The sequence below is a fragment of the Thermobia domestica genome, chromosome 5 (assembly GCF_964235325.1).
Source record: "Thermobia domestica chromosome 5, izTheDome1.hap1.1, whole genome shotgun sequence".
Lineage (NCBI taxonomy): Eukaryota > Metazoa > Arthropoda > Insecta > Zygentoma > Lepismatidae > Thermobia > Thermobia domestica.
The window spans coordinates 39,444,030-39,457,655 of record NC_137458.1 but is presented as its reverse complement, the minus strand read 5'-3'; the positions used below and the strand labels follow the sequence as shown (position 1 = coordinate 39,457,655).

At 30.4% G+C, this 13,626-nt stretch overlaps 1 protein-coding gene across 49 annotated transcripts in view; it reads right to left on the bottom strand.

The window, feature by feature from the left end:
• Positions 1 to 13,626, bottom strand: part of Dscam1 (Down syndrome cell adhesion molecule 1) — a 302,800-nt gene that overhangs the window by 133,899 nt on the left and 155,275 nt on the right. For 31 of the 49 annotated variants that reach the window (XM_081758569.1, XM_081758567.1, XM_081758571.1 and 28 more), the window contains exons 5-6: positions 8,569 to 8,730; positions 5,661 to 5,810 (exon numbers count right to left, since the gene is read on the bottom strand). In XM_081758569.1, the coding sequence (XP_081614695.1) occupies positions 5,661 to 5,810; positions 8,569 to 8,730 (312 nt within the window). Of the gene's footprint in view, positions 1 to 191; positions 316 to 1,360; positions 1,485 to 5,660; positions 5,811 to 8,252; positions 8,415 to 8,568; positions 8,731 to 8,853; positions 9,016 to 9,173; positions 9,336 to 9,467; positions 9,630 to 9,721; positions 9,884 to 10,511; positions 10,671 to 11,425; positions 11,588 to 13,626 lie in introns of all 49 variants that reach the window. The other 18 variants (XM_081758591.1, XM_081758585.1, XM_081758581.1 and 15 more) reach the window with 12 other exon arrangements.

Below are 13,626 nucleotides of genomic sequence, written 5' to 3'. Positions count from 1 at the left end.
ACTTGATAGATTATTTTGATTATTTTATACTCTGAAGCAGAAATAACACTCTTTGAATATTGATATTTAATGAAATAATTTAACATTTTGCTACTAAGGATGACAACTTGAATTTAAATACTTTTTAAGAACTAAATTAGTTACAGAAACTAATATTGTGGCAGAATGTTGGTAATTTTGACTCTACTTACCTGTATGATGGAACGGGAAACCCTTGTGCAGGGCAAAGAATTGTAAAAGGCTCTGAAATCATTATTTCAAACGTTCGACTTTTATCCATCTGAGGAAATTTAGGAACTGAACTTCCAACAGGTTCTAGAGTAAGAGAATTTATATCTCTTTGACACAAACTTTTCAGTAAAAAATTATATTCGATAAACATATGTCTTTTATTGCAAGCAATTCATAAACTTAGGCACTCCCCCTCCCCCCATCAAGAATTGTTTTTCTTAAAATGTTTTGAAAATCTCAATGCAAAATGAATACTATAGGAGCAACTCTTTCTCCACAGAATTTGCAAGAAATCTTCTAATAGAATGGTTATTTTATGGTTTGTTTATAGTTAACTATTATTAGAATTTACGAAGGAAAGTCGCGGATCGAAGAAAGATTACATTACCAAATGTTTAGAAAGTCCATGTATAGTAAGCTTGTGACGAAACAAATAGAACAAACTCTAAGAAGTCAGATGAAGAACTGATTACTAGCATATCAAACTATTAGTTGGCTTTATAAGTGAAAATTGTCTTTTTATTATTATTTTCATTTGTTTATTTATTTAAAGTAAAGACAGAATAACAGTAAACTGAATTTATTAATGAGGATGAAACAGTATTTTATAAACCAAGAGAGTTATGCACAAACACGAAGAAACAAAACCTAAAATTAAATTGCCACAATGATTCGTCTATCGTCTTCAACATAACATAAATTCGGCTTCATTAAAATGTTTTGGAATATAAAAAGAATGTAGAAGAAGAAACCGTCATGGAAGAAATTTCTTGTGGGAGAAGTCAAAAGAAGTTCATAGAATCGATTATATAATAGCTCCTTTGTTTAAGTGGATCAGAACAAGTATGTAAGACAATTAAAACAAGTACTTACGGATTTTGTGCTGCTTTGATCTCAATTCAGTAAACTGTTATTTAATTTTGAATATTCGGCGATTCTCCAAACCAAAACTCCAGCTTACCTCACGAAAGCTTCCTATGTCTGCAGTTAATCCGAAGTTTGAAACTAACAACGTTTGAACCCGATTATCAACCCTAACATAGAATTTTGTTTTTCTGACGTTTATACTCTTCTAGTTTGCTTTACTATATTTATATTATTGAGTTCATACATCCCACACGGAACCTACCTGAATAGTGGCACAGGATACCCCTGCGCTGCACAAAATAACGTAACGGTTTTAGTACTCAGCTTTTCAAAGGCGTTGATCTTGTTTGCAGACGGGAACTTTGGCGCCGTGCTACCTATTGGTTCTGTTAGAAGTATATAGTATAACTTATATAATGATTGTTGCCTATCTTAGAATGTCCAGCCAAGTTTTTTTAAGTTTATCTTAAATAGAATCCCTATCTTTCTATAAGAGCTGCAACATACTTCTAGGAATAATTCATGAACCAATTATTTTCTTGATATATACAGGACAATAACCATAAGTATCTTAAAATTAAAATTAAATTAATTCTACAAAGCTTCAACAAAACATGAAGTTGAGGTTTATAAGTAGCCAGAATTTACTCCAGTGGAGTGTATTTTCAGTGCATAAAAATTAAATCTGCATTTACTCTTGTGAACATAGTCTAATACTGTATTTTCAATTGATATCCTTAAAATTGTTATTAACTGAGAACTTTATGTTCATAAAAGATAACACTTTATAATGGAAGATTTTAAAGGCATTGAACTGTGCCATACACAATATATTGCAGTGCAACAGATTTCGAAATTTGTTTGGTACTTTGTAATTAAAAATTCTGTTATGAATCAAGAAGGAAAAGCTATAGATGTATAGTTGTTGTCTGCTCCAGTATTGCTCAATTTTTACTGCTTATGAACTAGTTTGAAACGAAACTATTCTATCTTTAACAATAAATAAATGTAGGGTCAAACAATATGAACTGATGGTTTATTCATGATATGACTTTCAAACTCGTTCAAAGAAACAACTTTTAATTTAGCCATTTAAAATAACAAGTGATAGAATGTACGGTTCTACATTACATCTAAATCTTTACTTTCCACCACATGACGCTAAATTTCACAATAATAATAATAATAATAATAATAATAATAATAATAATAATAATAATAATAATAATAATAATAATAATAATAATAATAATAATAATAATGCAGATTATACAGCTCAAAACTTTTTTTTTTAACATGAAAATCTGATTGTGCTAATTTTCTGGACGGCAATACTTGTTAAGTTTTCGGCTATTTTTGCTGCCACCATTGGAAATCTTTAGCTAGGTTAGTTAGGAATTTATATATAAGAGTTATATAATTATGTAACGAATGATTTCTAAAATATTATATAAATAGTGAAAAATTGTTGCAGAAAAACATGCTTTCCTTCTTCAGCATGTTGGGTTGTTTGGTTTTGTTTTGTTCATTTATATGAAAATAAATAAAGCAAAGTTCACAACATAGAAGAAAGACCGCACCTTCTTCTGAAATAAGCTTTCAACATTTAGATAATATTTGAGAGCTAACTTTCTTTTATATAATTAGCCAACTCTTACGAATAAATTCTTCACTAATTCTAGATAAGAATCTGATGATGATTTAGCGTTAAGTACTCGGAAATTCAGCTTGTATTGCCATCAAAGACACTTGCTACGGTAAGATTTTCATTGTACAGAAATATCCACTAGTTTCTTCTGTATAAAATAGTTCTTCAAAAGGAAACTATTTGAGGGTAGTTAGTTGAGAACTAATTAAGTACAAAATCAAAACATCCCACGATCCTTGAATAATTCTCAAATTAAGACAGATATTTAACTGTCAATACAATTATGTAACTAACGCTAGATATGACTATGGAAATGAAGATAGATCAATTTCAACATTTTGTGAAAGATTCGGAAAAGCGAAAAATAAATAACGGAAGAAACTGTAACTTTAAGTGTTAACAAGCGATAAATAACTGTAGAATACATATATATGTCGAAGAATCATGCATGCAGATTATATATACTTACCGTAATAATTTTTGATAGGCATAGTAATGCATTGCTCCTATGCACACATACAACAGCTCGTAACTACAACTCAAATGCTAGTACAATCAATTCTATTAAAAATACGCGTCTAATTAAATCGAACGTAAAATAATGCTACATTGATAGTAACAAATAGCCTAAATTTAATTTTCATAATAGTCCCATCTACTGCCCACGAAACTGACATAATTTTTACGTGAAATAGTTTAAATGTAAAATCGGAATGTAAGTAAAGCGAGGAAATGGGTAAAATTAACTTATTTCGGATACAGCACTTAGTCTTTAATAAGCAGCAACAATTTTGGAAAATATAATTTTGAAGCAACATTACGATTAAGTGCCCATGTATTCACCAGGGGTACCCTATCCCAACATTCAGGCAACTTTTATATTGTAAATCTATTCTATACTACTCTACTTGCAAACTGACATTAAGAAAATAAATTTAATCTGTATATTTTTAACATTGCTTATCTGCACATTTTCTACTGCGATTACATTCATGCTTTAATTTTTGATAATGATTTGACTTATTGTTTCACACAATCAACGTAATATATGCATATTTTAAAAAATCGCATTTAAAATTGAGTTTAGTAATATTTGCAAACCTGCTATTTTGAAAAATATGAAATGTAAAATTGAAACAACGATACATAAACATATTCAATATTTATTTTATTACTTGTTCAAATTTATATATTTCATATTATTACAGTAAAATTAATTCACACATTTCAAACAATAAACATAATGTATTATTTACTTAATGATACACAGTGTGTATTAAAGAAAATAGTGTTCAGTTCAATCTGACAGTCTATTCCGTTTCAAAGGCAACTAATCATCGATTTACTATTATTTTCTTTGTCCTTTTCCGTTAACAGAAGTAGATACGTTATTGCTTTATCATACAGAGTTTGAAATATGAATGATTGTCCAATTATTGTTAAATTCATGTTTCTACCTTACTTTATATGCAGACTTTATTCGATTGCTGTTTTAGAAAGAACGAAGCATTCTGCTTGTGCAATACACTAAGATTGAAAACCCGCTTACGGATTTCAACGAAAAGAGAACCGAAAGAAATTTAGCAATGATGACTCCAAATTACACTTCCATTAATTTTTAATTTATATTCTTAAAATTTTAGGAAAGTTTCTAATTTCAACACACTGCTGAAACTGAACTTATGTTTTGCTTTCTTTCTTTTTTCATATAGAGTACTATAGAAGATATTTATTCCTCATCGCATATCTTCGGCACTACTTTTAATTATCGTTTGTAATAAAATTTTCAGTTGTGCTTTAATTATTAATAAAATAAAACCTGATCTGATCTTATCTATAACAACTAACTTGTATCCGTTAGATTTATTCTCAGTAAAGTAGAAGGCATATTTTTATATATCTGTATTTTGAAAAACACTTGCCAATCACTTCCAAAATGATTCCATAATTTCTTGAATACTCAGGTTCCAGATTCTATTCTCGCATTGAATCAACATTCTACTATTTTTACTATTTAATACTACTAATAAGAATCAAATCTCACTTACTTATGGTGGTTATATTTATGTAAATAAACAGATTTGGTGCATTATTGTGTCGCGTGTAATGTTCTTCCAAAAGTAGTTCCAAAAGTAATGTTCTTCTAGGCTTCTTTCTCATTCTGCATTTTTATCAGTCCCGAAACAACCTTTGGCCTGAATGTTTGACTGTTCTAAAGTAAACAAACGGAACCCCTTCAAGGATGGATCCCAGTATTTTTGCCCCTTCGATCCTCCGCTTAGACGTTCTCTTTTTGAACAAGTAAAAAGAAATTAATCCATAATAATATAGGATTTTAACATATCTAAACTAGATTATATATCTCTTTCTAAATTTATGTAATTTCTGATTGTTTAAAAAAAAAAAAGAAAAACGCCGATTTTCTTCCTGTTTGGTTATTCTTAATAGTTTTTTTTTTTTTATATTACTTATATAAGCAATATACCACATCAACACAACTTATCTGCTTTTGACATAATTAAATTAGTTTTCTATTGTCAAACTTACAGCATATTTTGGAGTTATATTCTTATTATTTTTAATATTCTATTAAATTTTACAGAGGAATGATACTAGTTCATCGAAATTAAGATTATCCGACATACTCTTGTACCTAACAATGTGTCTGATAAAACAATAAAGAAGTCTCTAAGATTTTTGTAAATAAATTATTTCCAAATGTCCGAAATTCTGATTCTCGAAATGTAATTATTTTATTTCTAATTAATGTTTCAAGATTTCCCTAGACTATAACGTCGAAAATAACTAATGCCAATTTACTTCTAATAATAACTTGAATTCAAGTACAAGAAGGAAATAGTAGAATGACTGTCAGATGAACTGAAAGGTAAAGAAGCGTGTCTAAACTACTCACCAGTGATGACTAGTCTTCCCTTTGTGGCACTTAATCGTGTTTCTCCTGTTAGTCTATGTTTTGTTCTGCATTGATATGATTTGTAACCATCTTCTGGTCCGACATCTTTGATATGTAACTCACCAGATGGCAGAACGAGATATTTACCATCTGTGTGAAAGAAACAGTCAATTAGTACATTTATAACACCAATAATTAAAACATAAAAATACTTTTGTTTTTAAACAGCAGCATACAAGTAATATTGCCTTATACTAACACAAAATATAACACATTTTAAAGAATCATTGCTTTAACAGAAAATCCTCACTAAATGTTACATGTATATCCTTTGCAGCAATCTAGTTTAATTTTTTGATCTTTCATAAGTTAAAGCTCAAATCAACTTTGTAATATAAATGTTTATCAAAAAGCAAATTTACTAAAGAAAGAAGTGCTTACTATTTTCTTTTTATAAGACTATATAAATTAATTTGAATTTTTCAAACTAAAAAGTGTTTTTAAAATTTTATTTTCCTTTTATATAACTTGCAAAAACTTACAATTTACTTCATTAACTATTGATTCTATTTAAATACACTTACTTAAACATTTGTTATTTTTTCTTTTAAATTTTAAGCAAACATACATAATCTTCACAAATGTTAATAAGCTAAAAGAACCTCAACAATCTTAACATCTAACAAACATTATAATAACAAAAAACTGAAACATTAAATCAGTGACTATCATTAATTAAAAAGTAATGTATGTGAACTGAAAATATTTTTGAAGTATTTAACCTGAAAGTCGAATGAATGAATTATGTCTTCTATAACAATCTGCAAAAAATTATTTTACTCTAAGAGCCATAATTCGTACAAAAAAATAATAAATCCACAACATAAATATGTTTTTTCGTCTTCTGTGAAGAAAAAAGAAAAGAAAAACTAATATAAGTCAAGAAGAAAAACTTGAGATAAAAATAAAACTATTTCCACGACTAAGTCTCCTGTCAACATGCCACATTGAAAACTAAGAGTACATCTGCCTCTCCAATGATGGTGTCTACATATGCATCTTCAAATTCCTGAAAGTAAGCAAAAGAAAAAGTCCACAGAAGCAAAACCATTAACTATGGGAGTCAAATTGTTTTTCACATGCAGAAATCCATTATGAACTCATGAACATTTGATCAGTGTTAGATCGCTTCAGCTAACTTCCAGAAGCTAGAATGAAGTGATCAAGGTCTTAGAACACATTAGATATGTCTGAAAGGAAATGAAAGAAACTGTGAATTTACGTCGAATGATGCTAATGAAAATATTATATCATTTGAGATATGTTTGACTCTATCGAATAATAATGATATATTTCACATAAAGGACAAAAGTATTACTCCCTTCTACCTATAATTGAATATTGTGCATGGCACTGATAGATATTCTCCATCAGTAAGTACCACTGTTTGACAATTGGATAATTCGATATAAAATTACAATTTATGTATTTATTTATTTATTTTTAAATAAATGCTCTGCTTTCTATTGTGTTTAGAAACTTGGATTATTTGATGATTTCTACAAATTATAACCAAAAATGTATATAAGTTTTTTTTTTTTTTTTAATGTAAATTTTTAACGTGAAATCTTCCAAATTTTGAGCAAACTGTCAGAAGCAAAGTCTATCGGCTCTGAAATAAATCTAATTACAATATAAACTGAATGTGTTTAAATTTTTATTATTTCGTCTCAAAATCAAACATATAAGTATCAAACAATTACTCTTTATTTTGACTGGTTTTCAGATATTTCTTAAAATTAGTTGATTAATTTGGAATATTTTTTTCTTTTCACTTGATTCATATTCACTTCCTAATAGTAAAGCATTATTGTATATTATCTTTAACATACATTGTGTATCACTTAAACATTAAATATGATGAACCTAAGCATGAATGAATCTAAAGAAGTTCTGCACAAGAACGATACTTTTCAAATCAAAATCAAATACTTTTCAAAATACGATACTTGTTATAAATTTTCTTATTGACATCAAATCTGTGCCTTTAAAATGGAACTAAATAAATGTGTATGTCTGTTATTCTTCAATCTCGATATTTAATATCAAACTATCTTCAAAATAGAGTCGTTACTTTTATCTGTTTTCAGTTATTATTATTCGTTTACTGTAACTATCACACCAATTACAAATTTGCTTATATGACACTTACAATCATCAATGGTTTCACTTGATAAGAGTTCATTTAATGAGTTTTAATAACATTAAATAGTGAATTCATACTTTACATTACCATCTCCACGTTCTTATTTACATTTAATTTTTGCTATTATTAGAAAAAGAATGCATTCTACTTCAAATTTTCAACTAATCTTTGGAGTCTTTCTTATTTCACTATTGTGATTTGCTTTACTAAATTTCAGTTGTACATTTTATTGTAATAGGAATAATTTCAGTCTTGTATTATGTTGATAATCTGCTTTGTGTTTTCTATTACTACAACTACTTTCTATTTTCTAATAGTGAACATGAATATATTGATATCTGTATAAGACGAAACAACCTGAAATTAAAAACAATATGTATATGTACCATAATCGTTGGATGGGTAAATTTCTGTTCCTTCATTTTCCAACCAACTGGATACAAAGACGTAATCAGCAACAAAGCTGGGAATGTGACATTTGATAATTGCTGTGTTTCCACGCAACACATGCTCGTCCATAACATTAACTTCATATCTCTGCGTTACAACTGTAACAGAAAAGAAACATAACTGATCAACAGAAAGAAAGATTCCAAGTTCAATGCGAACTCCAAACCCAATATTTCACGTCCATCTACGGGAAAACAAAAACTTATTAAAAGTTCAACCTATCTTTTCTTTATTAATTTCAAATATCATTACCATAGTCAGAAGGTGATCCATAGCGCCCTCCGTCAGTGTTCTCCCACCCTATTATATCCACATAATCGGAGACAAATGAGGGAATGTTACACTTGAACACAGCTGAATTACCCTTAATAACAAACACATCATATACTTGGGCTTCGTAATACTGGTTCACCACTGAAAAAAACACAAACAAAATCTACATTAAGAGGCAGGAACACTTTTCCGTTTACTATAGAGCTGTCAAAAGGCAATCACAATTTACTAGGAGTATGATTCTTAAAGGAATGGGGCTATTACCATAATGAACGTTGTTCGCATTGTAAGTTTCGTCTTCGCTAATCCACTCGATCACTTCAACAAAGTCCGCAACGAAACTTGGAATAAGGCATTTCAGTGTTGCAGTGTTTCCTCTTAGAACAAACTCATCAATCACTCGGCTCTGGTAGAACTGATGTACCACTGCATAGAGAAGCGAAAAAAAGTGGCAGTGAACAATACCATTAGTGATACATTTTATTTGATTTCTTCTCTCTTTAAAGAAGTAAAATACGTATACAGAGGTAATGGTAATAAAAGATCACGTGAATCTATGGAAGCATACGTAATTTGCTCATTACCATAATTATTGTTCGGCTGATAGGCATTTCCTTCATTGTCCAGCCACATGTCCACTATGACGAAGTCAGAAACAAAACTTGGTATCTTGCACTTCATGACAGCACTATTTCCACGGATCACATATTCATTCTCTGCTTCCGTTTCATAATACTGAGCCACAACTGAAATCAAACATGTTTCTTTTCAATGCTGAAAACAAATGAACCGACACGTTTAGCCTGACAGTCCTGCTAAGGAAATAATGCGTTAATCTATTAAGAAACTATTGCTGATAGATGAGCTATTTTTATTACCATAGCTCGTAGTGGGTGTGTATGTTTTCCCATCATCTGCAATCCAAGCTTCTACTCGTACGAAGTCAGCAACGAAAGACGGAATACTACACTTGAGTACAGCAGTGTTGCCTCTGATTACATATTCGGTGAGAATTTCTGCTTCATAGAATTGATTGACCACTGAAACACCAACCATAAAATAATCAATGGTAACGACTACATGATCCGCACAGCAATCAACATTAAAGAAAGCCTTATGAAGAAGGATTTACCATAATTGGTGGAAGGAGTGTAGATTGTTCCGTCACTGCCAACCCAGGCTTCTACTTTGACAAAATCCGCCACAAAGGAAGGAATGTTACATTTGAGCACAGCCGTGTTCCCACGGATAACATATTCAGAAACCACTTCCGCTTCGTAGTACTGGTTCACCACTAGAAACACGACACGTACACATTATCAATGCAACCAACCTCAAAAATAGTTTCAACTATGTCACGTTTGTCTTGTCATCACAGATGACGAAGACTGTTATGTTTGAAACACGTAATGTAGTTGTACTAAACTAACATAGATCACAGCAACATAGATTATATACTGTCAACAGTTTGAATAATAACTTCTTGCAAAATACAGCTAATGAGAGCTTTCTGAAGTTAGCCTCCAAGTTGGAAAACCACTCCACTAATCCAAATGGAACACTAACTATATTTCGAATAGCGAGGATCAGTTCAAACACAAATAACTTGTTATTAGTGTTATCAATGACGAATTGAGTATGAGAACTATATAATGATTGAATGATCCAATGTCAGAGAAACTGATCGTTGTAAATGAATGCAGTTATAATGTATCCAAACTGTGTGCCAAATTTCACATACGCTATTATCAAAAGATAAAGAAAATCCAGGTTTTATCACATTGAACATATTTTTGTTATGTCTTTGGAAGGTATAGCACGAGAAACGCACGTTCAGAACACGATTTATCATCAAGATGTGAGGTTGGTTGCATTGTCCTGTAGAGAGATGATAATGGTTGAGACATTAGATGTATGTTTACCATGTGTGCCATAGTAGTAAGTGTTGCCTGAATCATCAATCCAGCTTACTACATTCACGAAGTCGGCCACAAATGATGGGATGCTGCACTTGAGGACGGCTGAATTTCCTCGGATCACATATTCATTGTTGACCTCTGTCTGGTAGAACTGCTTCACCACTGCAAGAATCGCAGTTTTTTTGTTCCTAACCAACAACTTACTGACAAGTTCAGCACAATGAGTTAGACAGTTATATGGCTTAATTATATTTTGATCGTGTCTGAGATGGATAAAATGTTCGTTTGTATATGGAAATTGTGTATAAAGGCTGAATATCAAGCGTATTGTAAAGAGAAACTTTGCGTCTGTTTAATATGTACTTTTACAAAAGCCTATTGCAGGAATGATTGATGTTTGATAAAATTTTTGCCAATATTAGGAAGTAATAGGATGATAATACTATTGTATGTGTGGAAATTCTTGTATGGCATTTTTTTTTTTTTCGGAAAGAACTCGAGCCCTTGAAGAAAAATATTGCTAATTGCTTATTCTTTTGGAAGAAATTTACTGGAGAAGATATGGAAGAAAGATGGAAAGGGTTATATTTAGTAAGCGATGTGTATATTACTGATAAATGTAAGGCATACTTAACTTAATGCCGAGACTTTGTTTGGACTTGAAATTCTTAATGAATTCTTTTCGAATGTTTCATCTCACTGAATAGGAAAATCATCTTGTAAGTTAAAAACAGCGTAAATTTCTATCCTTAATACAGTATTAGCTAGTTCAGAGGTCAAACTAGGAAGAATCTACGTTTTTGTTTCTTCTGAAAGCACTCCTGTAAAAAGGCAGGTATATTAAAGATGTATATTAAGACCCTGAAAGTGAACAGGTTGCTATGTAGTTATACACCTAAACTCTGATGAAGCATTACCATAGCTGTTGTCAGAGTAGAACGTTTCTCCGTTATCTGTGTGCCAGGAGATCACACTAACGAAGTCAGCCACAAAGGAAGGCACCTGACACTTCAATACCGCTGAATTCCCTTTGATCACATACTCCTTGTTAACATCTGTGTCATAGAACTGCTGCACGACTGCAAGAAACGGCAGTAATTTCAACAATAAAGGGAAGAAGATTCATGCATATACATAAGTTGAGTTGGTTCCAATCAGTTCTCCCCCGCTTCTAACATGAGCAGCAATTAGCCGAACTTTGGGCTCATTCCTCAATTGGATAATTGTGGTATGTGCAGCATGGTGGAAGGGTGCATAATAAGTCATTTGCACGCTTTAGTATAACAACTTTGAGTAATGTTCGTCTTTGTCTACATATTTATATTTTCTTGCAATGAGTTTTAAAAAGCGCAATAATTTTAGAGTAGGAGAGGTATTTGAGATTTTTTCAACTATTGTACATCCTGCATTTGAGTGAGAAAAGAAAAATGAAAAGAAGTTCATGCCTACACATATTTACTATATGTATGATGATAATATTAGGTGGAGCTGAGTTGAAATCGATCTCCAATTTTATAGTAATTTTGTATTAAAATTTAGTTCCTAAATATTCGGTTTTACTTTTCTTTTCGTTGTTGATATTCACATTTCTTGGAAACAACTGAAGAGTGATAAAAGCGCTTTTTACGTCTGTTTATATGAGAACGTAACTTCTTGCTCAAGTTTTCATTTACTAGTGTAAACATTTAATCTCTTTATATCATATATAACTAATTCTCATTCATTCTATTCCCCACTAAAACCTTTTCTTACCTATAACTGAACAATACTGACAGCTGTCAACGAAAATTGGATGTGCTCAACATGCTGTTTTGAACAATCTATGATAGTTTAAAAGAGCAAGACGAGTGTAACAAGATTACTCTTCAAACGGATAACCTTGTAATAATATGGAACTAGTTTAAAATTACCTTGTATGATAGTTCCCGAAAGAATAAAAGCATATTTATCCAATGATATATAGAAAGAACACTTTTGTAACAATAATTGCTTTCTTACACATTACAAGATAGAAATACTAAAATGAAGTAAAAAGTACGAACTATGCGAAAGATTAATTGTTTAGAAGAAAGGAGATCAAGGATTGTCCTAACATTATTTATATTTTGAGAAGCTTTGAAGATTACTACGAGAATGATCTGTTTACATTATTAAGCTATGGTATATTAAACCTAACGTAGAACTCGAATTAAAGGTACGTACTATTATGTGTACTCAGAGAAATCTTAAGAAGACACGGAAAAAAGGATCCTACTACAGAATATTTTAAAACTAACCACATTTAATCACATGTCGTACTTCACTAATCTCACCTTCTATACATTTGTATATAAAATAGCATTACATGCTGAAAAAATAAGTAAAAAGTATAGAACTTTAAATATTTCCATACTTCATTCTTAATTTTCATGGACAATTAATATAAATTTCAACAATAAATAATTTAGCTAACAAATTTTTGCTATAGAACAGAGGTAATGAAGAAGCCATAAATTTAAAATAGCTTGTTACTTGCTCCACAGGGTCGTCTGTTCATAAATCAAAATTATAGCTAATTGACATAACCTCACAGCTTGTATGATAATATTAAGAGAACAAATCTTTTTGTATTTAATACTAATTTTTTTCCTTCTTCAAATGACTATTTATGGTTTATCCATTAAGTCAGTTTTCAAACAATTTTAAGAAAGACACATTTAAGAAATAGAACATATTTATCTTCTACGATAGTTTATTCTAAGCTGCAGATGTAAATTGTAATACACATTTCTCCAGTTCTTATTATCATATACTGTATCTGGATATTTTTTATAAACTAGTTTAGCTTAACTGATATAACTAGTTTAGTGATATGTATATAAGATGAACTACAAACCTCAATCTAAATGAAAATAAATATACTGTAAAGAGATGTGTAGTTGAAAAGAATTATCATGACATACTGATTAAAGCAGTGTATTGCATAGATTTTTAACAGTGAAAATAGTGCTTTCTGTTCATTGTTTGGACTGTCTTTTTGATACTCAGAACAGCAAAATAATTTACTCTATCAACTTAAGGAACTAATTGGCGCATGATTACGTGTATTAACTTGGACCAACCTTGGTATATGCCTATC